The 26,920-nt window shown below is 44.5% G+C and overlaps 1 protein-coding gene across 4 annotated transcripts in view; it reads left to right on the top strand.

Annotated features, from left to right (window-relative positions):
* KIAA1671 (KIAA1671 ortholog) overlaps nt 1-26,920 on the top strand; it is a 64,880-nt gene that overhangs the window by 19,115 nt on the left and 18,845 nt on the right. Inside the window, exons 2-7 of one of the 4 annotated variants that reach the window (XM_066200045.1) lie at nt 1,407-1,532; nt 1,816-3,454; nt 3,945-4,038; nt 5,448-8,639; nt 9,403-9,525; nt 9,891-10,117. In XM_066200045.1, the coding sequence (XP_066056142.1) occupies nt 1,869-3,454; nt 3,945-4,038; nt 5,448-8,639; nt 9,403-9,525; nt 9,891-9,908 (5,013 nt within the window). In that variant the 5' untranslated portion in view covers nt 1,407-1,532; nt 1,816-1,868 and the 3' untranslated portion in view covers nt 9,909-10,117. Of the gene's footprint in view, nt 1-1,406; nt 1,533-1,815; nt 3,455-3,944; nt 4,039-5,447; nt 8,640-9,402; nt 9,526-9,890; nt 10,118-13,906; nt 14,118-24,250; nt 25,540-26,920 lie in introns of those variants that run through there. The other 3 variants (XM_066200044.1, XM_066200048.1, XM_066200046.1) reach the window with 3 other exon arrangements.

Raw genomic sequence — 26,920 nt, 5'->3', positions numbered from 1 at the left:
GATGCTGTTTTCACAGCTGAATTTTTCCCTTTGCAATGTTGCCTGTGAGCATCAGCCTCGTTCCTGCAAGTTTCCTTTTAGAGCACCTCCCAAACCTTTGCATCCTTGGAGTGTGAGAGCATTTTAATCGGATTTTGATGGCGTTTCTTAGAACAAGGAATGGGAGAGGGAGGAAGATTTCATGGAGATCTGTGAGATGGTGGAAGGGACAGATTGATGTGGATAAGCTGATTGGGTTAGTGGCTATTTTGGAAAGACGAGGTCATGGACTTGGGAGGGAGGGAATGGCGTCAGGGATAAGTGGTTGAGACAGAACTCCAAGTGGATTGGAAGATGAAAGGGAACTGACAAGGTGAGTGGAGTTCATTCTCCTGCCTGAGAGAGGGTGCTCAAGCAGGGACAAAAATAAATCCCTGCAATTTCGGTGCCAGTGTGGGCTAAGTCTGGTCAAGGGAAGCTGAAGGTGAAATAACCACTTCTCCAGACTGCAGACTCAGGAAGCCAAGATCCTGGTTGGGTTTTTTTAATAATCACAAGCAGGAAGCTCCATATTCCTCCGAATCTTTAAATAAGTTTATTTGCATGGTAAATTCACACGAATATAGGATCCAGTGAGTGGAGTCCAAAACTGCCCCTTCAAAGGCTGCCCAAAAGAGACAAGAGGGTGGCAACACAAATTTGGGCCCCTAGTTACAAAGTACAGTGTGAGTTTTCTAAAAATGAAGAGTATGACAGCTTTTGAAAGAAAAAATAATCTAACCTTACATAGCTGCCTGCATCTGCTACAAGTTTAAATATACTTCTGTTAGGAAAAAATTCAGGTTACTTCTTGTAGCTGAAATTCTAATTACTGCTGGTTTTCCCACTTCTCTGCAGTAAGAATATAATTAAAGCCAAAGCTCTTCTCCTGCCTTTGCTAGCGAGGTACAGAACTGCTTTGTCATGGTAAAAGTCCCATTTTGATGGAAAATCAGCCGTTTGCAGGTCAGCTGCTCAGGTAGCACTTCACAGACTGTTGCCCCAGAAAAGAGCTTTACAATAGAAAGTAAATTACAGTAATTGAGATTACACTAATGCAGAGCTCTATGTTTAACCAGTGATTGACAGCATTTGAATATGCAAACAGTCTTACCTAAATGTGGTTTTAACTGTTCAGACCTGGTGTGTCCATGCAGTCCTGGAGTTATTGCCTGTTCACCTTTCAGTTGCACCTTTAAGTGGTAATTTCTTGTTGGTTCTTTAATGGCTGTTTGAAAAATAAACATTCTGCTTTTACATGAGGTGGCTTTTGCTTGGGAACCAGCTTCTTCTCCTTAGAATGCTCTGGATTTTTGTCTCACATGGCATTGCCTGTGTAGGTCTGGGTATGTGCCACACCTGAGTCAGAATATTTTGTTTATTTGCAGGTGAGGTCTGGGCAGTGTGTCTGTAGTGATCGCATTCCCTGTCCTTAATGCGCCCTTGGTGACCAAGCTCTTGTCTCTATGAGAAAGGATTCAGGCCCTATGGATTGGTTGCAGCAGGAAATTATGGTAAGTGGGAGTGTGGAAATTTGTCGGATATGTTTATTTCCATTGTATTTGGTTGTTGGGCCAAGTCAGTAAATAATGGTGTGTTTTAGAGAAGGAACACTATGTCTTTCAGTGTGATAAACTCTGGGATCAGCATATCTGAAAGGCACCTTAATCTGAGTTTGCTTCCTTGGGAATTTATGTGAGAATGATGTTATTTGATGTTCATGCTGACTCTACATCAATACTTGCATTTTTCTCTTCTTTTTTTTTTTTTTTTTTTTTTTTTTTTTTTTTTTTTCAGATTCTTTTTCCCTGCTGGAGTTTTTCAGTTCCGTTGAATGTGTAATTCCAACTATGGCAACAAGAGTAGAAATAAATTCTACTTTGGCGTCTTTGACGGCAGTCCCTGACCTAGCTGAGCTCAGGGCTGAGGAGAAGGCACAGCGTGTGTATGTCAGTGTGCTTTCAGATGCCAGCAACAAGGCAAAGGAGGCCTCAGCATCACTGACCCTCGAAGAGAACAAGAAATTTGGAAATTCCTTGAGATCTGCAACGATGCCCTCGCTGGGATCAAGGCCGAGACTTTTCCCAAAGCCTTTTTGCAAAGAGAAACCTTCGGATACTTTTGCAAATGTCAAACCGCCCGTCCCAGCGCTCAGATCCAGCAGCATGGTGAGAAAGACCACTGAGGAAACGTCCTCTGTGAAGGTGTTGAGTGGCAATGTCCCTCCTTTAGTGGATCAGAAGGCCATTGATGCTGAAAATCAGGCTGACAGTGACATGGTGACAAACGTGACTTTCTACACAGGGCCCAGCGCCAACACGGTCATTCTGTTTGAGCCAGCGGGCCCTGAGCAGGCCAAGGTCAGCCTGGCCCAGGAGAAAAGGGCTCAGGAGCGCAGGGGATTTACTGCTCTGCAAACCAAGGACCTCCAGGGCTCTGTCAAACCAGCAGAGACACCCAGGAATCCCGACGGGTCTCTCCATAGGCACATGTCGTTTTCCTCCAGTCTCAGACCAGACTCCTGGAACTCCCTCAAAACCGGTGAAAAGAAAGATGCTCGAGAAGTTCATCCAGGGGAGAAAAACAACGATGATGCAAATAATCTCAACAATAAAGTTGATTTCTCTGTTGATGTCCAGCAAAGGGCAAAACATAGACCAGTGTCTGCTATTTTTCTGGAATCATTACGGGATCAAAAGCATCACAATGTGGAAGCTTCTGAGGAAAAATCTCCTACGGAGAAATCCGGGGTTAGAAAACCGAGGCCTTTGTCCATGGACCTGACAGCTAAGTTTGAACATAAAGACCTTTCTTCTTGCAAGAAGGCTGGTTCATCCCACGAAAGCAAGGAGAACGTATCCATAATTGCTTTTACTGATGTGGGTAGTCGTGATCAGTCTGAAACGGGGCCAAAACATGAAGAAACTGAACTTAATAAAAGCAGTTCTTCTAAAACAAATCTGAAATGCAGTAGTCAGGACATTGGCGTCCTAAATAATGGGAAATACACCTGGGAAACAAAACTTAAATCTAAAAGTGAACAAATTGAGACAAAACCAGAGATAATAATTAACTTGCATGGTCCTGAAAGAAGCCCTGAAACAACCAGTGAAAGCAGAACTAGTAAGGGGGGGAAAAGACCAGATCAGAAGGAAACGTACGTGTTCCTGGGCTGTGAAAGTCCTGCAGCTTCCTCGGAAAAAGAGAGTAATATCTTAAGAGGTAGTGTTAAAAAACACATTAGTTTGTTTACTTCAGAAAATCCCAGTGTCACAGTGGATCCAGATCTTCTCCCAGCAGCTGGTGAGAAGGAAAACAGGTGTGTGACCATCCAGCAGAGGATCAAGGAGCTGACAACAGAGAATCCTGACGTTAAGGGAGGAAATCTGCGCCGGTCACTGCAGTCACGGCCACTCTCTGCGGACTTAACCAAGATGTAGGTTACAGAGAAATACTTTTTAATCCTCTTGGCTTCATGTTGTTCAATAAAACTGCTTCTCTTAGTCCAGTAAAAAAAACTTGATCATTTTGCTTCCACTTAATGTGATTTTTAAGTATTATTCTTAAGCTCCTTTCCTGCCTTTTTTAATCCAAAAAAGGAAAAATTAAATATATTCTGACAACAGCTGAAAAAAAAATAAAGCTGTCAATATTGTGACCTTTGCATGTAACTGTCAATGAGAGAGATTATAGCTTATTATGCATCTCTAAATCCTCTATTATCAAACAAGGTGCATAATTAACAATTTTTTGGAAATTCTTTTGGTCTATTAACCACCAAATACAATAATTTACTCTGAAATAATGATGTTTCTCCTTTAGGAAATGTAATTTGATGGATAATTTCTACCAGCCTGCTTTGGTAGGAAGTGACCCTGCTCGCTGACCAGCTGGAGTAAAGAAGTAACACCAGTCCTTTGTTTTAGGTTTTCTAGTCCAACGTCAGGTGGTGAAGCAAAGCCTGAGAAACCTGGGGAGGCCGGAGCTGACTCGATCCACGACCTGCAGGAAAATCCCAAAGTAAGGAACTGGCAGCAGCTGGTGGGCTCTGCAAGGAGAAGGAGCTGTTGTGTGTGGCTTTATCAATCAGTGGCTTTTAAATGGGTATGGAGAGTATTAGGGCTGACACAGTTCCAGTGGATTTGCTGATGTGAGTTTGTCTTTAGGATGTGCAGAGAAAAGTTCAGGAGTATTTTGTCTGCTGAGTTTGTCAAGCTTGTTGTGCACACTGTTCAGTGTAGGAGTGATAGAGAGGGAAGAATATTTTGTGTACTGTTTTTAAGGGATTTCTAATGCATGAAACCCCAGTGAATTGCCTGGGACTGTGATGGGTTTGTGCAGTGATTATTCTTTATTTTCTCTAAGCAGAGCATTAGGATTGTGCTTTCTGGTATCTCTGTCCCAGCTCCTGATAAATCCCAGCCTGGACCTTTGTCAGGCTCCTCAAGAACATTTACCTGAGCAGTTTAGACAACAAAGTGTTCCAGGGAAAATGGGGATTTGCTGTGGAAGCTTTAGGCTCTCTCTGTTCCTAAGCAACACTTCAGTATTGCAAAACAGAACTTCTCTGGTGACAGTTCTTAGTAGAGGAGATTTAATGTAGTTTAAGGGTGTTTGCAGTAAGTTCTCATGGCTTTTTTCCTGTCCAAGATAGGAATATGTGGTAAAGAAAAGCTACAAGTGCAAAGTTTCTGTAGTTCAGTGTTATTCTCAAGGAGAGCAATTTGTTTTAAGAAGAAAATCTTTCATTAATGGAGGTGCTGTTTTCAGAATCGGACAATAAAGTAGAATTAAAGAAATTCCTTGAAGAATATAGCTCAGACTTAAAAATCTTTATTTATGAATACCTTTAGTGTTAATTTTCTGATGTTCTTCAGCTTTTTTTAAGACAATCTTAAGTCAACTCTGAGTTTTAAATTTTAAAACTTGAATAGAAGATTGAATTCCTGTAAGACCTTTAGTTTTCTTTGATTCCCTTTTATTATTTGCATGCTGGGCTTTTTCAGCAAGCGCTGTTAAAAATACCATCTTTAGGATGCTGCTTGTATTTTCTGTGAGTAGATAACGGTGAAGCATTGGTAATAAATATTAATTTCCATCTTTCCTTTTTTTACTTCTGCTCAGCTTAACGTTTCTCATAGTTGAGCAGCTCCAGCTGTGATATTTTCTCAGATCTTCATGCTCCTTGCAGTTTGACCATGTAACTGGTTATTAGTGAGATAATTCTGTTAAAATCAAGATTCAGGAGCTGGAGCTACACATTCCCTTAGGTTACCTTGGTCTCAGTGGAGTTTGTGTTCGGGGAACATGGATGTGTTTGACTTGTACAGTCTCTGTTGCACAAAGAAGACGCAAGTAAGTTTTAAAACAAATTTTATTACGCATTTTTTAAAATAAACTCAGATAACGGTTGGATTTTGTTGTTCCAGAGCAAGGAGCTGAAGCTCACCCATGGCACAGATTTCACCGAGGCAGTTGCTCCTGGGAAGCCTTGGAAATCCCGGCAAGTTTTAAAGATAACCAACAAACCTGATCAGCTGGAGAGGAAAGGAAGCTTCCTGGGAGATGGTCAGCATTTCTCACAGCAGACTGAGAGTTCTGTCTCATTCACAAGCAACATTGAAAAGAAATTAAACCCAGCACTTCTGGAAAAGCCCTTTATTAAAACTGTCCGGGCCACCCTGTTTGAGCACAATGTCCAGAAGCACAGTGTTGTTGCTGAGCATTCTGGGGCTGATCCTGCACCAAAAAGGAACCAGGAGCCTGAGGCAAAGCAGGATCTGGTGGTTTCGGGGCACAGCAGACGCTCATGGATGGGAGAAGGGGAGGAAGCCACTACTGCAAAGGAGCATCACAAGCAGCCTGATGCATCAAAACATCCAGCACATGTAGAGAAAAGTCCAAAACCAGCTTGTTCAAGTGAAGACAAGAAAATGAGTCCAGGAATTGTCTTAGAAAAGTCTTTGGTTGAGAAAAGTGAAAAACCCGCTCCCAAAAACACAGAAGATTCTCAAATTTACCAAAGAATAGAGCCCAGGTATGAAATCTTTCAGACGTGTGGTGAAAGGGCTCTTAGTGAAGCCATCACGATGGCTCCTGAGAAAAAGGCCATGACACTGAGAGCTAGAAAATCATCTGTGAAAGAGACTAAAACTGAGGAGGACGTTGTACCCACACAGTCAGTTAAGGCAAGTAGTCACACTCTTTACTTGAAAGAAGAAAATGTTACTTCAGAAGCCAGAGAGGCAAAAGTTCTCACGAGCAAGGTTGTGTTGAGAGAACCTGCTGGTTTTCTCTCCAGTGAATGCACTTTACCTGAACAGAAAAGAGACTCTGATAATCCTGAGCCACTGTTCATAACTGAGAAAATACCTTATTCCACAAACAAAAGTAAAAGTTTGGGAATGAGTGAAAAAGTTAACAAGCAACATGCTGAAATGAAAGGTGATAAGAGTGAAGTCTCTTCTGTAGATAAATCAGAGAGGATTAATGTTATGAAATGCTCTTCTGAGAAAAGGAGTTTCAGGGCAGGTGGGACAGACGTCCAGGAATTCCGAACCAACTTGGATCGTGAAGTGATTTCCGCAAGTGTCAATAAACACGGGGCTCAGGCTTCAGTGCTTGCAGGTGGGCAATATTTTAAGTCTTCCAGTAGCCACCCCCCTGATACAAAAGGACTGAACGTTACTAAAGAGGAATCTGGGGCCTTTGGGTTGAGGAAAAGTCTGGACTTCAATTGCAAAGAGCAAGACTTTAGCTTGGCTTGTACAGCTCCTGAAAACAGCGCGAAACTCCGAGGAGGAGATCCAGAAGAAAAAGTCAGGAGAAGCAAAAGTAGCGTTTCTGACTTGAAAGTTTCTGAAAGGTGGAGGAGGAGGACCTTGCCTCAGGAGTCACTCAAGGTAGAAGAAGTTGTGTGGCTCACTCCTGAAAATATCAAGAAGCTGAGCCGGACAGATTCATTGCAATTGAATGAAAGTTCACTGAAGAAGAGAAGCAAAAAAATCAAAGATGGGGTGGAAGGGAGTGAGGCAAACCAAGCTGTTCTTGGCAGTCCTGATGATTACATGAAACATCAGAGTTCTGTCTTTGAGCCAAAAGCAACTTATTTTGCAGTGACTTATCAGATTCCTGGTATGAAAAAAGAGAAAAGCTTTGTTGGTGCTCCCAGTGCAAGTGAAATTAATACGGTTTCTGGTTCAAGCGAGGGAGCAGCAATTAATCTGGACCCTGTTTTTCCTGGAAGGTCCAAACCTTTGTTGCAGCAACCAAATAAAAATGTGACAAGTTCAACTTGTAGAGAAGACTCCTGGGAAGTGCATATTAACAAGGATTGGGTCAAAGAAGAGGAAAAAGATGCTGTTTTCTCCAAAAATGCTGCATTTGGTAATTTTCGTATGTCTAGGAAAGATAACCAACAGCATCCCGAAAAAGGTCTGGATCATTCTAAAGAGAAAATTATAGATGTCGATGCTTTCCTGTTGAAACGTGATCTGGAAAACCCAGCTCAAGCTGATCTCAAGAGTGGCAGAAGGAAAGTCTCCTCTTACCATGAGCCCTGGTCCCCACCACGTTCCGCACAGGTGCATAAGGACAGCGAACTGGGCCCCCAGAAAAGGAGTGACAATAATTCTGATTTCCCTGGAAGGAAGGCTGAGGATGGGTACAGATCCCAAATTCTCGATATTGATGCACTTATGGCAGAATATAAAGAGGAATCAGCAAAAGCCAGTAAAGTTCAGGAGAAGCTCTCTGAAGATCTCGGCTCACTGAGTAGGGAGAAATCAAAGAACAAAAGGAATGTGTCGGATAGAATGACTCTTACCTACAGCTGGAATGAGTGGAAGAGTGGATCAGACTACTATTCAGTTAATAACAAACCAGGTGAACGTGCAGAAGAGCAGCACAGGCCAGAGAAACTCATCGTAAATGAAAAGAGCAAAGAGAAACTGGAATTACGGAGCCCTGAATTTGATAAGCAGAAGTCCAAAGACAGAAAGGTCAGCCCTCCTTACTGGGGAAACCCCAGCAGCATTTTTCCAGAGAAGTTTGTAAATTCACCTGTGGAATTTGCTAGGAAGAAAACTTTCATTGTTGACGAGGATGAGGAAGTGAGCTTGACCTCCAGAAATCAGGGTGCAAAATTTGTAATTGAAAAGGTACAGCCCATAAATGTAGTGAGCACAGAGCAGAGGCTGGAAGTCAATCTGGCCTCCAAGTTGTCCCTAAAGGCTGATGATGGGCTCTCGCAGAAGAAGTTGGTGACAAAAGAACAGTTCTTGGAGGTGTCTCCAGAGGGCAGTTGGAGCAAAAATGTAGTGAGGAGCTCTACACTGAGAAGCAAAGACAGCACAAATAAAATGTGTGAGGGTGACTCTTTCAAAAGTAAGGGTGATTGGAAGAGCTACATGTCTGGGTTTGGGACTGTCCCCGCAGATCTCAGACGATCCTACTCGGAAAAATGCCGCCAAGGAAGGGACAGCCTGCCCCTCATGCAGGAGGTGAGGGCAAGGAAGGACCTGCATCGATCCAGGCCAAGCTTCCCCTTGGAAAGTGTGGATAACTCGTGGAAGCACAAGGTGTCAGCTCAGTCAGAACCATTCTTCCATGAGGATAAAAAGGTATTTTCAAATGGTAGCCAAGTGTTTCATGTAACTGTAACTGAGCTTTACCTTGTTAGGGGTTTTATTGTGTCCTTGTAGCACTTTTCAGCACTTTGCAGCAAGGGAGAAAATCCATACTTCTCACTGGAGTTCGTTTCTTTTTGGGTTCTCTTCTCTTGAGCAATGGCTATTGCACTAGGTGGCCTCATTTTTTGCTTCAAGTATAGAAATACTTATTGATGTTTCTATGGAGAGCTTGAAAAAGCTTTAAAAAGTGTGCTTGTTAGTTTTGTAATGCTGTGAACCTGGGAGGTTAAGTTGTTAACTCTGCAATTTTATATTTACTTGAAAAGAAGTAATTTGGGTTTATTTTACGAGTTGTCAGCAGTGATCTTTTTGGACCTCTCTTTGTTTTTTATCTTTATCTGAAGGAAGCAAAATTTATTTTTATTTTTACTGGTTGAATGGCCTTCATTTGTCTGTGAAATTCCACTGCTTTCCTGATTTTGGTGTGAAGCAAGAGATTCCCTTCACACAGTGACATGTGAATGAAATCCAGAGGTTGGATTTGGTTGGAAAAGACCTTAATGGTCCTATAATTCTGTGATTAAAGTGTAGGGTGTTCATGGCTATCGTGTTTTTCCATTTTGTATTTTCAGCTTTGAGTTTCCTCTATTTGGTTTATTTTTTTCCAAAAGGTATTTTAAATATGTATAAAACATGTATATATGTATGTGCATATGCATGTAGATTTAATTACATTCGTAACTATATTTTACAGGCTCCCAGGAAAGAGTGGAGCAAGCAGAGCTCAGACAAAACAGAGGGAACAGACTTTTCCTCAGTGTCTGCACAGAGGAGCCACCACAGTTTCTACAAGGAGAGAAGAGCAGATTTTGGGATGGTATGTGACCCTGGAGGAGGGGTTTGGGGTGGGATCAGGGAGCTGCAGCTCTGTTTTCCTTTTTGCAAAGGGCTGTGGTAGAAGGATGTGCTGCCAAGCAGGGAAGTGTTTGCAGGGGGGGTTGAACTGGTGAGGCTGCCCCTCCCTGGGATCCCACCCCACTGCTCCCTGCCAAAGCTGCCAGCACGAAGCCTCAGCCTTGCAGCTTGTTCAGTTTGTTTTCTGAGTGAAGAATTCTCATCCTGAACTCAAGATGGCTCTAGAGCATTATGGTTTTTGTTATTTTCTCAGCTTGTGCAGACAAATAGAACTGTGTCCCAGCCTGAGAAATAATGGGTTTAATTTTCTTTCTGTTGGCAACACAGAGAGAAGTGTTTCTGTGAAGGATCACAGCTGACATTTTGGGTGGTTTGATTCGTCTCTAACGCACAAACTTGGGGTGAATTCCTGCTTGATGTTGTTGGGTGCTGTTTTCCTCAGTTTCAGAAGGATGTCCTGACTTCAGCCCTCAGAGAAATTTTACGTTGTGAAATAGCATCCTACATCCAGCTGTTGTTCTGAAATACGAAACAAAGGTCTGGATGTTCCAAAAGATGTACAATAAATGAAATATCAACGTTTTCTGAGGGAAGTAAAGGATTTGGAAAGTGGAGACTGAAGGATGCTGTCCCATGGACTGTCCCAAGGTCACACCTCCCCTGTCATATCTCTGCCAGCACACTCTGCAGTGAGGTGCTGTGCTGCCCTATTCTGTCATGGCTTACTCTGCTGTTTGCACCTCTTTAGCAGAGAACACACAAAAATATAAAAAAGAGAAGAAATTCAGTGGTTTCTTTCCTTCTAGCAAGGAAAAAGAGAACACCTAAACCTGTAAGGATTTTATAAACAAGTTTCCTAATTGGACTTTTGGAAATGGGCTCAGTTTATTCTTCAGTTCTAGTCTTTAAGCTTCATGCAAGGTATCCAATGGCTAATGTTTTAGCCTTTAGCTTTAACCCTTTTTTCCCCCATTCTTAGCATGGTTCATCTTAGGGAATTTGGGTTATTGACAGAATGGGCATTTATCCAACCCTTAAAAGTTACGTGCCATCAGCTTTTAGTGCAAATATATAAAGGTGGTGCTGGCCAGGTATGAAATGTGGGACAGGAGGGCTGTTGGAAGTAGTGCTGGGATATCTGAACTGTTCAGGTGCTGTACTCGGGTGAATACAAGTGTTGTTCTCCAACTTCACTGGTGATTGGGAGGTTACTCAGAATACTTCAACTTTACCAAGTGTAGCCTGAGACAGGAAGGGAAAGTGAGAAAGAGAGACTCAGCTCCATGAAAAGGGAAAACTCACCTCTTGTGGAATTCAGTAGGATCCGAGTTCTTTGCTCCTTTGTGTTGCTTTGGAAAAGCTCCTCAGGGCGTGTTTGTTGTGCAGTGCCATGGGAGCCAAAGGGCAGCCTGGTCCTCCTGGGTGTAAAGTGCAAGTGGGTGCATGCAAGGGGCTTTGACTTGCATTTGGACCTGGAAAACTCACCGCACTGATGTTTTCCAAAGCCGCACAGAAATACTGCAGAAGATTATGTAGAACCAAACCATTTCTTTTTTGCACCAAGGTTATGCCTTTGTTTTCTTTGGAGAAAACACCGATATGGGGTGCGGAGTCACAGCTCCGTCAGCGCGTTCCAACACTCCCCTCTGCTGGAGACACTTCTGAGCTGTGTGAGGTGGACAGACACGAGGGGTCAGGAAAGAGCCACGGGAGTCACAGTTAAATCCCCTATTTCCCTGGAATCCAAGTGCAGTCTGTATTTCCCTTGGTGCAGCTGTGAGGGGGAATTAGATAGAAATTTAACATCGTGCTGCTGTTTGCTTTGAGCGGTTTCTGGTCTGTGTAGTTGGGAATTTACTTATTTTTCCTTGTGGCGTAGTGACAAAGTATATTCTCCAGTCCATGTTGTTGGTCAGTGAGGGTATTGGTATCGTTCTAGTGAGACTGAGTGCTCAAAGTGACAAGTCTTGTTGTAGAATAAACAGTTCCTTTTGATTTGCATTCACCACTAAAGTAGTGAAGAACTGATACTGATATCCTTTTTTATATTTGCCAAACGAGTTTTCAAGAGTATCCATTTGTTGAATTATTCCACGCCTGTCTGTGATAGTAAACAACTGCTTGAATGGCATTTTCCATGATGAGCTAGGTTCTTATGGATAGTTTCCTAGCTGATGAGCTAGTTTCTTAGGGATAAGCAAAATTCCAAGTGGAAGCAAGGTGCAGTACTATCATTTTACCTCTGGAGAAGTCATTTCTTTGTGATTATATTCCAGAGAATCTACTTGTAATTAGGCTTTTAGAACATTACCTAGGATGGCTTTGAAATCAGCTGTTGCAAAATACAAGTAGCAAAATGGGATTGGTGTTTGAAATTGCAAAGGATGATGCTTTGGAGATTTAACAGTCATCAAGGTCACATTGTTGAGCTGTTTTGAGTTTGTATTGATTAAAATACAGAGTAAGGCTTTTATAAAGATTCCAGCATCACTGCTGGACTGTCATCATCTGTGGTGTTACTATGGCTGGTACTTCCCTTTCTTTTAGCCCTGCTGCAGCACAAAGTAGGTATAAAAATGAAGTTTTGTGCTTTGAAGGGGTTTCCCTCACCAACTCAGCAGCAGATCTCAGAGCCTGCAGCAGGCTCAGGGCCTTGGGCTCTTGTAGGGATCTTTTCCTTTAGACCTGGAATGCAGGTGGAGGGACAGGTATGAGCACTGAGCAGTCCAACCCTCTCTGGGCTGGTACCTGTGGTTGGATGTGGGGCTGTTCCCACCTGCACATCCAGGGGCAGCCACAGAGCTCAGGAGGTGTTTCCATAAATTGTGTGATGCCATCAGAGCTGACGTCGGGTCACAAGCCTGGATTCCTGATTGAGTCATCCAGACCGATAAGAGTGTTGGGAATTAAAACGTGAGGAATGTGTGCTGGGACTCATCCTCCAAAAAAAGGAGCTGTGGTTGTGCTGTGGGGATGGAGGAATTGCACCTTTGGCTGGAAATGGAGCAGTTTTAGTGCAGCTGTGGGTTATAACCCAAACTGCTGCTTTGGGGACTTAGAGCACTGCTACTAGAACTGGTATAGGCAGGAATTACTTTGAAGCCTCTCAACGTATTTATTTATTTATTTATTTTATATTAAACTCTGGGGGTTTTTTGTCATTTAGGGAGGAAAATCTCTCTAATGGCCTCCACAGAAAGATGCATTTATATGAGACTGCGATGTGTGGGTGGAGAAGGGTTTATTGAAGAAAATCGTGAGCTGACTCCTAAAATATCTTGGAAATGAAGTGCAAGGGAGAGAAGATAAATATTTTATAAACATGTGCAGATGAATTTATGGTTTGGCTTGTCACAGTTCACCAGTTGTTTTCAGTTCTGCCCATGACAGGTCTGTCTCCTACCCACTGAAAACCCCACCTTCTCTTTTTCTAGATTGTGTAAAGCCTCTAATACTGGAGCTTTGTTCCTTCTGAAACCCAGCTTGAGTTGTTCTGTTACCCCAAAAACTGACTCAACCTGGAAGAAAATCAAAATATTTTGTCAACTCTACAGGAATTCATAGGTGATGATTAGAAAAGTGAGGTGAGGAGTAGTTCCCTTGAAGTACCAAAATTTCAAGAAGAGGAGGCTGCAGCATCCCGGAAGCTGTTTTGTGTCACCTCAACCTTCTCCCTCCCTGGGAAGGGTGAGAGCTGGAGCAGTGCTGGGAGGGGACAGGCTGCAGGGGCCCTCCCTGGAGGGGCTCCTGTCACTTATCTTTCCTTTTCCTATCAAAAAAAGGACGTATGTAAAAAAAAAGCAGTGTTACAATTCCCATTTTTGCTCTTCACAAACCACCCACTGCTGATGTCCAACAACTCCACCACTCTATTTTAGACCCAGCCCGAGGAGGACGACCCGGGGGTGGGTAAAGCTCTGCCTGGGCTTTCTTCCTTTTTTGGCAGTTTTCATTCCCTGGGAACATTCCAGGGGTGTATAAAAAGCCACTTGGTTGTGTCTATTTCTTCTCGTTCACAAAAGACATTTTTATATTCAAAGAACATAAAAACAGCAGCTCCTCTTGTTACACGTGTGGGTTTTTTGTCTTTTCCCTGTACATCACCCAAAACAAAGTCAGCGAGCGACCCCGCCGGTGTTCGGAGCGTTTCATAACTGAGGGAGTTTAGAGCTTCCCTTTCCTTCTGGGGGGCCTTTACTGCAAAACACCAAGTCCTGTCACTAATTCCAGCCTGACCCACTCCAGATTACGGAGCTGGGAGCAGTGGGCTGCTCAATAACAAGTGGTTAAGTCACATGCTGCCGTTAGCTCAGCGACTGCTCCTGAGGAGCCCCAGCCTGTGGTGAAGGCGCCCAGCTCGGTGACGTGGGGCCAGGCACACTCGGTACATTATTCATGGTGCTTTTAATTGCTCCACTCTGCTTTTAACTGGTGCTGGAGGCGGGGAGAGCCAGGAGCTGCCTGGAAAAAGGATGGGTTGGCGTTAACTCGGAGCTGTGGAAAATGGAGTATTATTACTGTCCACGTCTGCTGAAGTTCCTGCAGTATCTGTGGGTAAGTGTGCTCCCAGAGCTGGCTGCTTCCACTCTTTTCAGAGATCCTGGGAGTGTTCATACGTGCTGAAGGCTTTCCTCAGCAGTTCCTTTTTGAGTAGTAACATTAAACTCGGGATTTATTTTGAGTGAGAAAGGCTGTTTTATCTCTAATACTCAAAACTGTAGACTACCGGAATGTGCCTTGGAAAACCCTTTTAGGAATCAACATTTCTCCCGTGTTTATGCAGAACCATGGGAGTTGTGGTTTAGTTTAGTGTGTGTTAGGAATATTCTTCCCTCTTTGTGTAAAAGCTCTCCCTGCCTCTGGAGCTGTTGCCCCAGAGCCCTCCTGCCTGCTGCTGGTACAGCCACTGCCTGCTATTCCAGGAAAACAGCCGTGCTCCTGGCTTTAGGAGTGTGTCATTTTACAGTTCCTTACTTGTTTTTAATTTGACTCTTCATGGGTTTCGATGTCTCGGTGAGCACTTCCTCTTCCAGCACTCCTCAGGGCTGTCTGTCATGAAAAGCTCTTTTTAGCAGGCTCTGGCTGTGCTGCCCTGCCAGCTTTGCACAGGGACTGCTGTGTGTCTGGAACTTTCACATTTATAAAACGTGCATTTTGAGCTAAAAAGCCTTTATGAATAAATACTGTATTGCGTTGAACTAATCACTTAATGTTTTAATTTCTCCTGTACTCATCAAAGATCAGTTTTCATTTGCTTGTTGTAGTTTGCATTGATCTTCATTTTTTCAGCTGTCAATTCAGCGTGTAATCAGCACTGACACCGAACCTTTTCATATTAGCTGTTTGCTACAACATTTTAAAACTGTAGCAAAGAGTTTCCTTCCCTCATTTTGAGATTAATTTTGCAATCGTTTCCTTTGATCAGTTTTAAGGTGAGGTTCCCACTGCAAATTTCTTGCTGCTGGGAGAGAAAATGCTACTTGAAGAACTGGGGCTTTTATTAAAAACCTTTTCCTGCTGGAGACTGTAGTAGCGTAAAACGTGGAAGTGCTTGGACATTAATTAAGGTTTTTATTTGACCAGCTGTATTTTTAAGAGACAAGCTTCCTTTAAATTGCAGACTAAAAAAGTTAGTCATTAGTGTGACAAGGGGGTGGATGTTCTTTGTGCTTTGTCAGTGTGAGAAGTGAGAAAGAGCTCTCTCCCTGCTCTTGCTTTGACATGGGATTTTCCATAAGGCTAGGGGAAAAATCCCAAATCAACCCAAACTTTGGTTCAGTCCAGATGGTGCCTGGGATGGCGGGCTCCAGTATTGTGCAGTTCTAGGCTGTAACAGAACAGAATGTTGTCTTTTCTGGGTGTGCATTCTCTTTTAGAGGCCCTGGAGCATTCCTTAGGCACTTTCATTCATGCACACTTCCTGATTTACTGCAAGAAAATATCAGAATGACAGTTCTGATATTCGTGTTTTTAAAAAAAGAGGTTTAAGGGGCATACACAATTGTGCCTTCTGTCACTTTCTGTGCTGCTGTTGCAGCTGGAGGCTACTAAGGAGATACTTATCTGTTCTCTCTACTTACAGTCAGGAGTAACCAGAGATGTTTGGGTTGACTGTCAAGTGCTATTTAATCTGTCTTGGGGAGCTAGGATGCCTTATTCATTAGGCAGGCATACCTGAAGAAGCTACAACTCTTAATTAAAAAATATTATAACTAAAATCTGCTTTTAAAGCTACTCGATGGAGTTACTGTTGGGTTGCATCTCCTGTGCTGTGTATTTGCTTTGCTCCTACAGTGGTGGAGTTGTGGGACATCACTGGACCCACTCAGTGCCAGATCTCTGCTAATTCCTTGCTGATTGCTTTCCTGATCTCTGGGCAGGATGTGTCTGTCTGTGACAAACAGCATTTTCTGAGCTCTGCAGGGTCTGTGGTCTGCCCCAGTCCACGTGCAATGGTGTGACCACCACACGTCCTGTGGGTGGGTGACAGCTCTGGGTTTCTGAGAAGTGTCTTTGTGTCCAGCAAAACCTTTTTTTTTCTACAGCTTGTATATATATGAGTATTTTCCAGTGTGCATGGGGTATCCATCACCCCTTTTCCAGCTGGTGAGGAGCTGTGCTGCAGTTGGTACAAGACATCTGTAGGTCTGGCTGGCACAGGAAGCCCTGTAGGTGCAGCTCCATGGTCTTTCGTCAGTCACAGGGTCAGACTGGTCATGCCAGCTGTGCAGCCACAGCACTGGGGTTTCCTGTTCCAATGCCCTTTGGCCAAGAACCAGTTTTTTTTTTTGGCTTCCTGGTGGACACAGCCTCTACTGGACTGCTCTGGCAGTTCTGTTCCTGCCCTTGGCCTTCTCAGTTCTTGCTCTGGTTCACTGCTCAGTTTTGGCCTTCTGGAATGGATGTGGTGGTGGGTCACCTGCCCAAGCTGGTACCAGTCCTGATGAGCTGTTTTTTCCCAGTCTGGCACTTGTAATTTTTCAAACAGCAAAGAAATGCTACATCCTGAAAGCACTCAAAGCAAATGGTTTGTTTTAAATAAAACGTTCCTCTGCAGCATTGTGATGGTTTAAAAAGACCTTGTTCTTTATTGATAGTCATGAGTTGAATAATTGCAAAATCAAAAGAAAATTAGGGTATTTAAGGAAGAAGTAAGACGTAGAGTTTGTTTTGACAAGATTTTGGTTGCTGCCTTTAAAGAGTAGTTTTGATATGTTTTGTCAGGTGACTCTGAAGGAAGCGGCAGCTGGTTAATAACCACTGTCCTGACGTGTCACTGTGAGAGGAGGGAGGTTGGTGATGGAAGGAAACTGAAACCATCAGCCTGGAGCCACGGGTGATAGTCATCCTGCTCTGAGGGGGTTATCCCTGCTCTGAGGGAGGGAAGGGGCTCTGTGCAAGTGTGCTCTCCCTTCCCTCTCTCTGCACATCTGGAAAGGTCCCGTGGACTGTGCTGCTCTTCCCTTGTGGGATTTGTTTTTGTGGGGATGTTTCTTCCAAAGAGTTAAAAACCCCTCCCCTCCTGCTCCTGTGTCAGCAGGAGCACATAACCTGGGTTACCTCTTGGATAACCTGGGTGAATGACTCCCTTGCACAGGAAAATCTGGAAAGGCATTTCCCCAATTCGCAGCTGCTGCTGTAGAAGAGGAATTGTGGTGTCTGTGGCATTGCTGAGAGCAGGCAGACGGGTCAGCCCTGGCTGAGGAGCCCCATTCCCAGTGGGAACACGAGGGAGTGCTGTTCCACCACGCAGCGCTGCTGGCCCACGGCCACATCCCAGCTCCCAGCCCAAGGACACGTGCTCAGTGCAAGGCACTTTGTTCTAATGAGGTGTGGTATTAAGTTTAATTTACCATAAAATGCTCACATGGAATAGCACATTCTAGGTTAACTTGTCGCAATAAGGGTTTCATTGAGTAAGATGTAATCGTTTATAGACCTGGTAATTTTTTTGTAGTGACTGTGTTGTTCCAGGCTCAGAGTAGCTGGAAGTAGGGGCTGACTGTGCCTGCCCTCCTCCCCCTTATTTGAAGTCTGGAATTGTGAATATGCTTCTGAAAAAGTTCTTCCCTGTGAGGGTGGTGAGGCCTGGCACAGGTTGCCCAGGAAAGCTGTGGCTGCCCCATCCCTGGAAGTGTCCAAGGCCAGGTTGGATGGGGCTTGGAGCAGCCTGGGCCAGTGGAAGGTGTCCCTGCTCATGGCAGGGTTGGAACTGGATGATCTTTAAGGTCCTTTCCAACCCAAACCATTCTGTGACACGAGACTAAAGAGGATTGTTCAACCTCATTTTTACACACAAAGCAGAGGTAACCTCACTGCCTCCCTCCTAGTATTTTGATCTAAAGTTGTTTTGACTCAGTTCCTGCTTTCCCAAGCTGTTGTCAGTGTTGCTGATGCTGGGAGACAGCCAAGTTCCCACTATTGTTCCTGTCCTTTCAGCAGTGGTGACTTGTTCATGCAGCCAGTGTTTACTGTGCTGAAAGGAAACAGCGTTTTTAGGGAGATACTTGAGCATGGGGAAAGTAGCTCTTTGTAGAGGGCTTTCCTCAGGATACCACAGCACTTGTGGTATCCTGAGGATACCACAAGGCACACAGGTGCTCTTAAAATGTAACTTCAGGTATATCTGGAGCCTGAATGAAGCTTGAAAAAATGTAGCGTTTGGTTTAGTGATTCACGATGGGCACTAATAAATCCCTGGCACCTAAGGGGAGGTGGGATGGATTGTGTGCTGTCCGTGTCCTGGGGAACGTGGGAGCATGGGGCTGTTGTCCTGTGTTTGGCAGGAGGAGGACAAGGCAGTAAGAGCAGAGAGACCTGGAAGCAAAGGAAAATGAGTGCACTTAGGTTATACAGCCATTGCAAATAAATCCAATAAAACTCAAAATGGGCGAAGGAATTATTGTATTAACTCACAGCTGGGGTTTGGTCAATTTAGTGCCATCAAGCAGTGCCTGATAGGAGTGGAAGACGTGGAATGGTGTTCTGTAGGGAGAACGTGGAAGAGCAATGTTCAGACAGGCCTTGGGCAGTGTGTGATCACACTGGGAACACCTGGAATGGGTTCAGAAGCAGCTTCTTGTTACTGATCTTTGAAGAAGGAAATCCCTTGCATGAAAAAAAAAGCTCTTCCTTCAGAGTGTTCTCTGAATTTTGTGAGTCAGATCTGAGCCATCAGTAGTTGGAGATTTCCTGAGCACCCTCAGTGAGGAGAACAAATGCTCTGACATCTCCTCAGGCAGGTGGTGTGGAGCAGGAGCAGCGTGTTCTCCTGCTTGTTTCTGTGCACTCCACTCACCCTGTGTGCCCTGGGAGAAAAGTTCAGCAGGTGAAGGTATTTTAGGCTGTGTTCTGTGCTCGAGAAGTTTCTTTTGAAGATGTTTTGTGGTTATCTGTGCTTAACATGTCCATTGGGTCAAGTGAGGGGGCAGCAGCTCTTCCATGTTGGATTTCCCAGGAGAGCACTGGCTGTGGCATTACTTTGTTTTCCCATCTGGTACAGGGAGATCCATTGCAGACATCTTCATCCTGGATTTTTGTTTGTACAAATTAAAAACAACCTGTAACAACATCCATCTTCTGCTTGGCTTGATCCCTTGGACATAAACAAATGTAAAGAAAATTGTTTTAGTCCTTTCCAGCGTATTTGTGCTGTAGGAATTTCCTGTTTCTGTTTTTTCAGTTTTTCTTCCTCCATTGAGCTGGAAGGGAAGTGCCGCAGGATTATGGACATGGGCATGCAAACAACCTCGTATATTTTTAGCTGGTTTCCTCAGCTTTAACATTGATAGCTTTGTTTCAGACAGAAACAATTCAAGGCACAAAAGCTGTGTATGTTCAGGATGTTTAACTGGGCCTTGCTTGGGTTCAGGAGAAACGTAGTTTGGGGGACAAAAGAATTGGCATTTTCTGAAATGCTATTGTGCTTTAGTTGTTGCAATTATTACTGGTAGTTGTATTTAAATGGTTTAAAAACTTAGAGTAAAAATTATATTTCACAGTTACCTTTATTTACCAATTTTTATTAATCTTGATTTAATGATATGGTACTGCAAAAGTGCCCAGAATCAGATAAAAGATGGCTGACTTTTTGATTTCAAATAAAATGGGAAAGTGCAGTTTTTCACTGTTCCCATCAAGGATCACCATGGCAGTAGAATGGAAAAATTACTCTGGCAGGTATAAACAAGTATGTTAGAGCATTCATTCCGTCATGAAAACTATTAATGTGCTTTCTTTATCACAAGGGTGCTTCTATAAGGGATACAAGGAATGCAGATTTATATAGTTTTTATGACTTTTTACCAGTTCTGTTTAGAATAAAGATTTTTAAAGTAGCTATGTACTACACTGATGGGATCTTTTCTGAAATGCTTTTGCTCCTTTCTTTAAAAGTCTCTCATATCAGTGTGTGCTTGTGTAAACTTCACCAGTATTGATGCAGAGCCTGTTGCCTCTGCAGCTTCTCTCCTTGTTCACTGATTTATGAGGCCTCTGGGGACTTTCAAAATTACCTAATAGAAGGGAAAAGTCTGGAAATGAAAATTCAGCCTCTTATAGATGTTGTGTGCAAGAGGAACACCTTTAATTCCAAGATGTCTCTGCAAAGTGTCCAAGATTGTGAATAACCACTAATTAGAGGTGTGGCTGTGCAAGTAACTTGCTTCTTTTCAGTAGAAAATGAAAGTAGGAATCAAAACCAAATATTTGGTGTAAATATTGAGATATCTGGGGTTTCAGGTTGCAAAAGACATTTCTCTGTATGGACTCTGTCCAAAGTCCTTGTGTTAATACACTTCATCCATTCCGCTCTTTTCCCTCTCTCGGTTTCTCCCCTTTTCCTTTGACTGAAGAGTGCCTGTCTACAGGTGAGGCCGTTTGAACATCTCAGTGAATTGCGTTATCACATCACCCTGAAAATTTAAAAAAACCCACAAAACAGAACAGATAAAACAACCAAGGCCTTTTGTCTTTGGCTGTGTTCAGTGTCATGGGAATTCCTGGACTGGAATGGTGGGCAGGCTGGGTGTCTGCCGTGGAGCAGATCTTCTGCTCCAGCTGTTGAGCTTTGGTCTCTCTCTGCCAGAGATGCAGCCAAGTATTTCTTTTCTTACTTTAAATGAGAATTTGAAGGTGACGTGGGCAAAGTCTTCATGATGGAGTGTTGCTTGTGAAAAATTCAGGCTAGGAATGCTCGCTGCTCCTTCTTGGAATGTGACAATTCAGTTGGCAAAACACAGAATACAGAGGCAAAAACAAGGGGCCTAAAAAACTGTGAGTTGTTTGTCGTGTCTGAGGAGCCCAAGAGTAATTGAGTCTGGAGCCGTGCAACGGAGCCCAGCCCAGTGCTACATCTTTAAATAGTCCATCATGTCAAACACAAGAGGTTAAATTAAGTTCTCTTACTAATGAAGCAGAAGGGTAGTTGGTGTGGAATGCAGGGCCAGGACAGCCTTACAAGGGCAGGCTGTGCTCCTGGGGGTGTCACAGAGTGGGGCTGGAGCTGCCCGTGGTCCTCACAAGTGCTAAGTCCTGCTGTTTGTAGGTGGGATGATGCCTCACAGAAAACCCATTGGAAATTCCTGAATTAATGCTAATTGCTAATTGGAGTGAAGTGATTGGAGGAACCCATCAGAGAGTAAATTTCTGACTGGGGTTCCCACAAGGGAAGAGCAGAAATTGTTGGCACAGTTGGTGCAGACTGAGGTTGCCCATCCTTCTGTCCCGTCTGCCTTGCTGGCAAAGGATCCTTCAGGGGACCCAGCTGATGTGGAAACTAATCCCAGATGTCTTGGTGGGTCTTCAGCTGGATTTCCATCCCAGTTCCATGGTGCTGGGGTGGAGCTGGTGGCAGGGGAACCCCATGGGCTGGAAGGACTCACACCCATAGAGAGGCTGCAAGTCCACCTGCCCCTCCTGGGCTGTGTGTTCTGTGCTCTGCTGCTTGTAGGCCTTCTTTAAATTGACCTTTGCAATCCCACAGAGTCATTAACATAATTACATGTATTTGAGAGCAGGTGGAGCTCCAAATGAGCTGTAAGAGGCTTTTGGAAAATATAATGTAACCATGGAATTTTGTTTTCTACTGACTAAGGGGAGAAACAAGGGTTGTTAAGTCTTTGTGCAGGGTTGTGTTTTTGGGCTGGAGGTGGAATAGATGTTAATAATGAAAGTATCCAGCCATGTTTAAATAACGAGGCCCCATTTATACTGAGGTAATTAGTCATGCAGTTTGGGTAGCTGTGTGTGTGTGTGCACTGTTTTCTGGAGCTGCGGATCCTGACAGACCCGGGGTGAAATAATCACTCAGATTTGTCAAGGGCAGAAGATCATCTTGTGCTGTTCTGGTTCAGGAACAAGCCTTCATTTTGCCAGGACTGCTGGGCTGGGGGCCAGTTAGAGGGTGGTGAGGCCCTGGCAAAGATTGCCCAGAGAAGCTGTGGCTGCCCCTGGATCCCTGGAAGTGTCCAAGGCCAGGCTGGATGAGGCCTGGAGCTGGGATGGTGGAAGGTGCCCATGACCTCCAAGGGAAGGGACTTCAAAGCTCATCTTGTTCCACTCCCTTGCAAGTTCAGCTGAAATGCTGGAAAAATCTCCAACTATTTGAATTTGGTGGTGAAGGTGCATCTGGATTGTTTTCTAAAGTGTTTTGCCCTGATGTTAATTGAGGTGTAAATCTAAGCAGTAATTTAGATGCTTCAATACCCAGCAGTGTGTTCACATGGTGCCAGAAGATCCTAAATTTAGAATTGCAGAAAGATTCAAATCAGCAGTTTTCCAATCTTCTGAGGACAAAAATGGTATATTTGGTATAACATTTTTTTTTCAGGGGAGATATAATAAAAAAGTGAATATATTCTGTGGAGCATTTTCAGATCCTTCAAGTTCCATGCACATGGGAGGAGTCCTTACAGCGAGCTGTAGGAACGCCTCGCTCTGTGCATCCTGGGTGACATCTGGCTGTGCCTCTCTCCCTGTTTGCCCCAGGTGATATTCCAGAAGGGGAGTTAAATTCGGGTTCTGCTCTGCCTGTCCTGGTGAGGTGAAGGAACTGCTGACTAACTCACATGGCGGCTCCAGGCAGAGCTCTTGGGCTGCTATTTCAAGGGCTCCCGCATCAGATGGAGCCTGAAACCCTCTGGAATGGCAGAGTGCCCCGTGCAGAATCCCTGCACTGCAGCAGGCACAGAGCTGCTCTTGCAAAGGCGCAGATGTTTGAAATATCACACTTAAATTTAACAGCCTAAAAATGTGCAGTAAGTCTTAAATTCCAGCCTTGGGTGCAGGACCTCCATCGTTTGTGAAGCGTTATCCATAACTCTGGTAGATAAATTTATTTTTTTCCTGTTTACAAATCTGAGAAACACCCCGCTCTTGGGGAATCTGGTCAAAACTATCTCTTTCCGTTTCTGTACAAAAACAACCCTGCAGTTCTTTAGGAGAAGAGCTGTGTGAGGGGGGAAGAAAAAGGATTTTTTTCTCTTTTGGCTGGATTTTCTTTGATTACTGAGGGGTTTTATAAGGCTGCTAATTTGTGAATGTTCAAAATATTCGGGAATGAGAATAAGTTAGGAAATGCTACATAGTTATCACTGAAGTTTTTCCTGGAGATAAGTTACAGGTTGGTGGAGCTGAGCTCCTAAAAACAGGGATTAAAAGGGAAGGCACCCCGTTTCCTCAGGGCATCTTGGGTTCATGCATGTCTGCAAGGCACATTTCTGATAGAATAAACCTTATGCAAGAACTGTTGCATCAAATGTTATCTAGAAATTCTTTGTTCCATTGAATCTCTTCCTGGATAGTTCAGAGGAGCAGAGGGTGATGCAAGTTCATGGTACTTTGTATGGCAAATTAAGCAACATCCACAAACCCCCTTGAACAAACAGAAGAGCAAGCAACTTCCAACTTGCCTATCTTGCCTCTTTTCCCTTGGTCCTGAACTAGTCACAGCTTGACTTTGGACTTTTAAGTCCAACCTTACGTCATGAGCTTAGATTTATTGATTTAAACCCATAGCTTTTATTCCTGCTGTTCTCCCAAGTGCCCTGTTCCCAGGCATTCCATGGCTGGTGACACCTGGGGTCCTCTCATTACCCTCGATCATTTTGGGTTTCTGGTACCAACCCCATGGTCTCCCAGCAGCCAGGGAGGGTGCAGAGCTGGGGAAGGACACGGAGCCCTTCCTCACAACAGGGAGCGGTGTAGAAAAGTGATAAAAAACGGCTTCCAGTGGTCAGGCGTGTTCAGCTTTGGTTTGAGCCTCTGGTTTAATCATTATCCTGTGCTGATAGCGCAGTCGCGGATTGGGACGTGTCCTCTTTGGGGCCATGAATGGCACAGTGAACCAGGTAGGGGTGCTGGCACTGCCCAGGTGCCCGTTGAACAGCAGCAGGAGGGTGTAGGTGCGGCCCCATCCCGGTGGGGAATCTTCTGGTGTGAGTGTGAGACGTTCCCTGGCAGAGCCGCGTTCCCCAGGAAGGGTTAAAATCACGAAGTCCACGTGACATGTGCAAACTATGAATCATTCCAATAGATCTGTGCAACTCCTGCCTGCTCCGGAGCCAGCAGATGCTGTTCCCTGCGTTGCCATGGTAACCCTGCCTGTACTATAATAAAGCCCAGCCCAGATCCTTCCTTGGGCAGACCTCTGCGGCTGGTCACCTCCTCATTGTTTCCTCCCCGGAGCACAGGCGAGGCAGGGACGGAGAGGAGGGATCGGCATTCCAGAGGCAGCAGCGTTCTCCTGCTTGTAACCTCGTGTGCCTTAGCCGGGAGCGCGGCAGACCCTGCCTGGGCGCCAGACGGGTTACAGACAGCTGTGCATCCACAGCTGTTCCGGGCCGTGCGAGGAGGACGGGGAGGCGTGGGGACAGTCCCTGCGTTTGTCCCTAGGCTGGGAGCCCCCCTGGAAGCAGAGGAGCTGATGTCATCCAGCAGCTCTTTTGGCAGGCTCTGAGCAGGCAGCGAGTCCCGCGGGGAAAGCTGGACACGCTTCCCCTTCAGCCTCCCCCCGGCTTCGCTCCGCAGTTCTGTCACGGGAGAGCTCCAGGATGGTTCCGAAGGCAGCGAGGCTGCTGAGGAGGGGATTCTGCTGCTGACACCCTGCTGCAGAGTTTTTTTGAGAAGAATCTGGATTTATTGTTTGGAAGATCTAATCGATTTGCTGCTAAATGGATTGTATAGGAGCACCAGAACTTTGGTCAGTGTACTCTCACCTGACGAGTGGCCGAGCCAGGAGAATAAGATTTGTTTTATCCTTCTGATATTTACAGCAAAACAAAAACTTGGCTTAAAAAGGGAGTTGCTTTTCCTGCTGTGAAATGAGAGAGTAAGAGCCTAATTCTCTGCTTGTAAATGGACTCGTTTCAAGTGACTGTGACAGGATTAAAGCATTTATCTCTTTAACATGGCTGAATTAAACATATTTTGATGGAACTCTGCAAAGCCGATTGTAAGTAGGAAAAGTCTTTTATTTTTTCCTACTTGACAAATACCAATCTCCCACCTCACGTCTTTGGTTATTTAATTTTAGGAATATGCTGAGAGTGATAGTGCAATGCTGTTTACCTTAGCTGGAAATATTTTATACACGGAATCACTTTCCGCAAAATAAATCAGGGTTGTTAAGGAGAGTATATTTTAATTGCTACTGAATATTGATATTTCATCTCTGCTGGAGGAAAAAAAAAAAATGGATTACCTTGGAGACAAACTGACAGTGGCACAAACTCACATGACCCAGTGGATGGGCACAGTGCGGAGATCCTTGCAGGAAGCACTAAATTTAGTCACTACTGCGGTGGCTCATGAGCGGAGTGGAGGGGAAGGTGGCACCAGGACTCCCTTCAAGAGAACCTCTTCCTTCAGGCACTTTGCATCCCGGAGCAGAGAGTCCTTCCGAAGGTTTTCAGTGCGGAGTCAGCAGAGGTTTTCCTCTTTGAGGAAGAGGCAGCCCAGCTCAGAGCCACCCGAGCTCGTAAGCGATGCACCTTTTTGAGACCCTCAAGGGAGAGAATTCAGTGCAAACCCTCGGGTTTGTTGCAGCATTTTATATCTCCTAACAAAACTTCCCTCCTGTCTGCTTTTCCATCTAAAAACAGCCCCCAAAACACCTCCAGATAGTGCTGTCTGTCTGTCTGCTCCCAGCTGCTTTCTTCCTGCAGCGCAGGTGGATGTTTCCATTTGCCAGGGAATCAAGGTTTGGGGAATGGGAAAAATGTGGTTGATTTTGAAGCAAAGCAGTAAGGTAGGACATGTATCAGTCTGAAATTAGAAAGTTAAACTGAAACTGGGGTGGTGTTGGTTGGTTCCCCAGCACAGGCCAGCATGGCTTTGGGTGTGCTTCAGCATTTGTGATTTTCCAGTAAAAAATGCCTGAAACTAAATTTGTAAGAAGAAGAGCGAAGTGCTGTCACCGTGCAGGCAATGTAAATGATCATTATTTCCTTCTTTTATTGAAAAACAGGTGTTTTTTTTCTCAGAATGCCTCCTACTTTGTCATGCCACGGAAGCATTAGGGTCAGTATGATTTGTGAAGGCTGTGGTGTGGCAGAGCCAGGGTGCAATTCCTGGCAGCAAAAGAAAGGTGAAGAGCTCTTGGTTTTCTATTGCTCTGTGCCAGACAGAGCCCTTTCCCCTCCCTTTTCCATTAGTCTCCAGGTTATTTTCAGGAAGGACTGTCTGTATTCCATGGCATGGCAGAGAGGTGGAGGAGAGGCTGGTTTCCTGAGGGCTGCTGCTGCCATGATCCTCCTCTACATTGTTGGCACCCCCAGTTCTAGTTCTGGCACACCGTGCAAAGCAGCAAAGGTTTGGAGTGATAGGGAGTGAAAGGGGAGCAAATCTGGTTTATTCTGTTTCTTTTTATGGAGAGGAGCTGAAACCAGTGGTTTGAGTTGTACCTGAAACTGGTGATTTAAGCCCAATGTTTGACTAGTGGCTGTGGTTGAGCTGTGTGGAAAGGGGCCCCAAGCCTTGGTGCCAGCATGTGGGTAAATCCATACTCTCTGAAGTGGCTAAAATGTTTTGGTTTTTTTTTTTTATTATTAAACAAAACAGTTACTCATTGTGAAAAGTAAACACAAGCAGCTCTGCTGTGGCCTGGCTGGGTTTACTCAGGGAAGGAGCGCAGGTGACGCTGCATTCCTTGGGCAGGTGTGGTGTTTGAATATGGCTCTTTCCAGGGCTCTCTGTCAGCACTGGGTAGAGCATTTCTGTCCCAGCTTGCTATCCATGTCCTGTTTGGACAGACTGGGAAAGAAAATAGCGTCAAGTCAGCACAAAAGAATGAAGAAGAAAATATTTGGTAACCACTGTTACAGTGTCAGCATGGTGAAGTTCTCTTGGCTTCTTTTTTA

Source organism: Chamaea fasciata, unplaced genomic scaffold (assembly GCF_029207755.1).
Source record: "Chamaea fasciata isolate MVZ Bird 193981 ecotype frontalis unplaced genomic scaffold, bChaFas1.0.hap1 SCAF_18, whole genome shotgun sequence".
NCBI classification, from domain to species: Eukaryota; Metazoa; Chordata; class Aves; order Passeriformes; family Sylviidae; genus Chamaea; species Chamaea fasciata.
The sequence above is the reverse complement of the archived record's forward strand: the minus strand, read 5'-3'. Positions and strand labels throughout refer to the sequence as shown.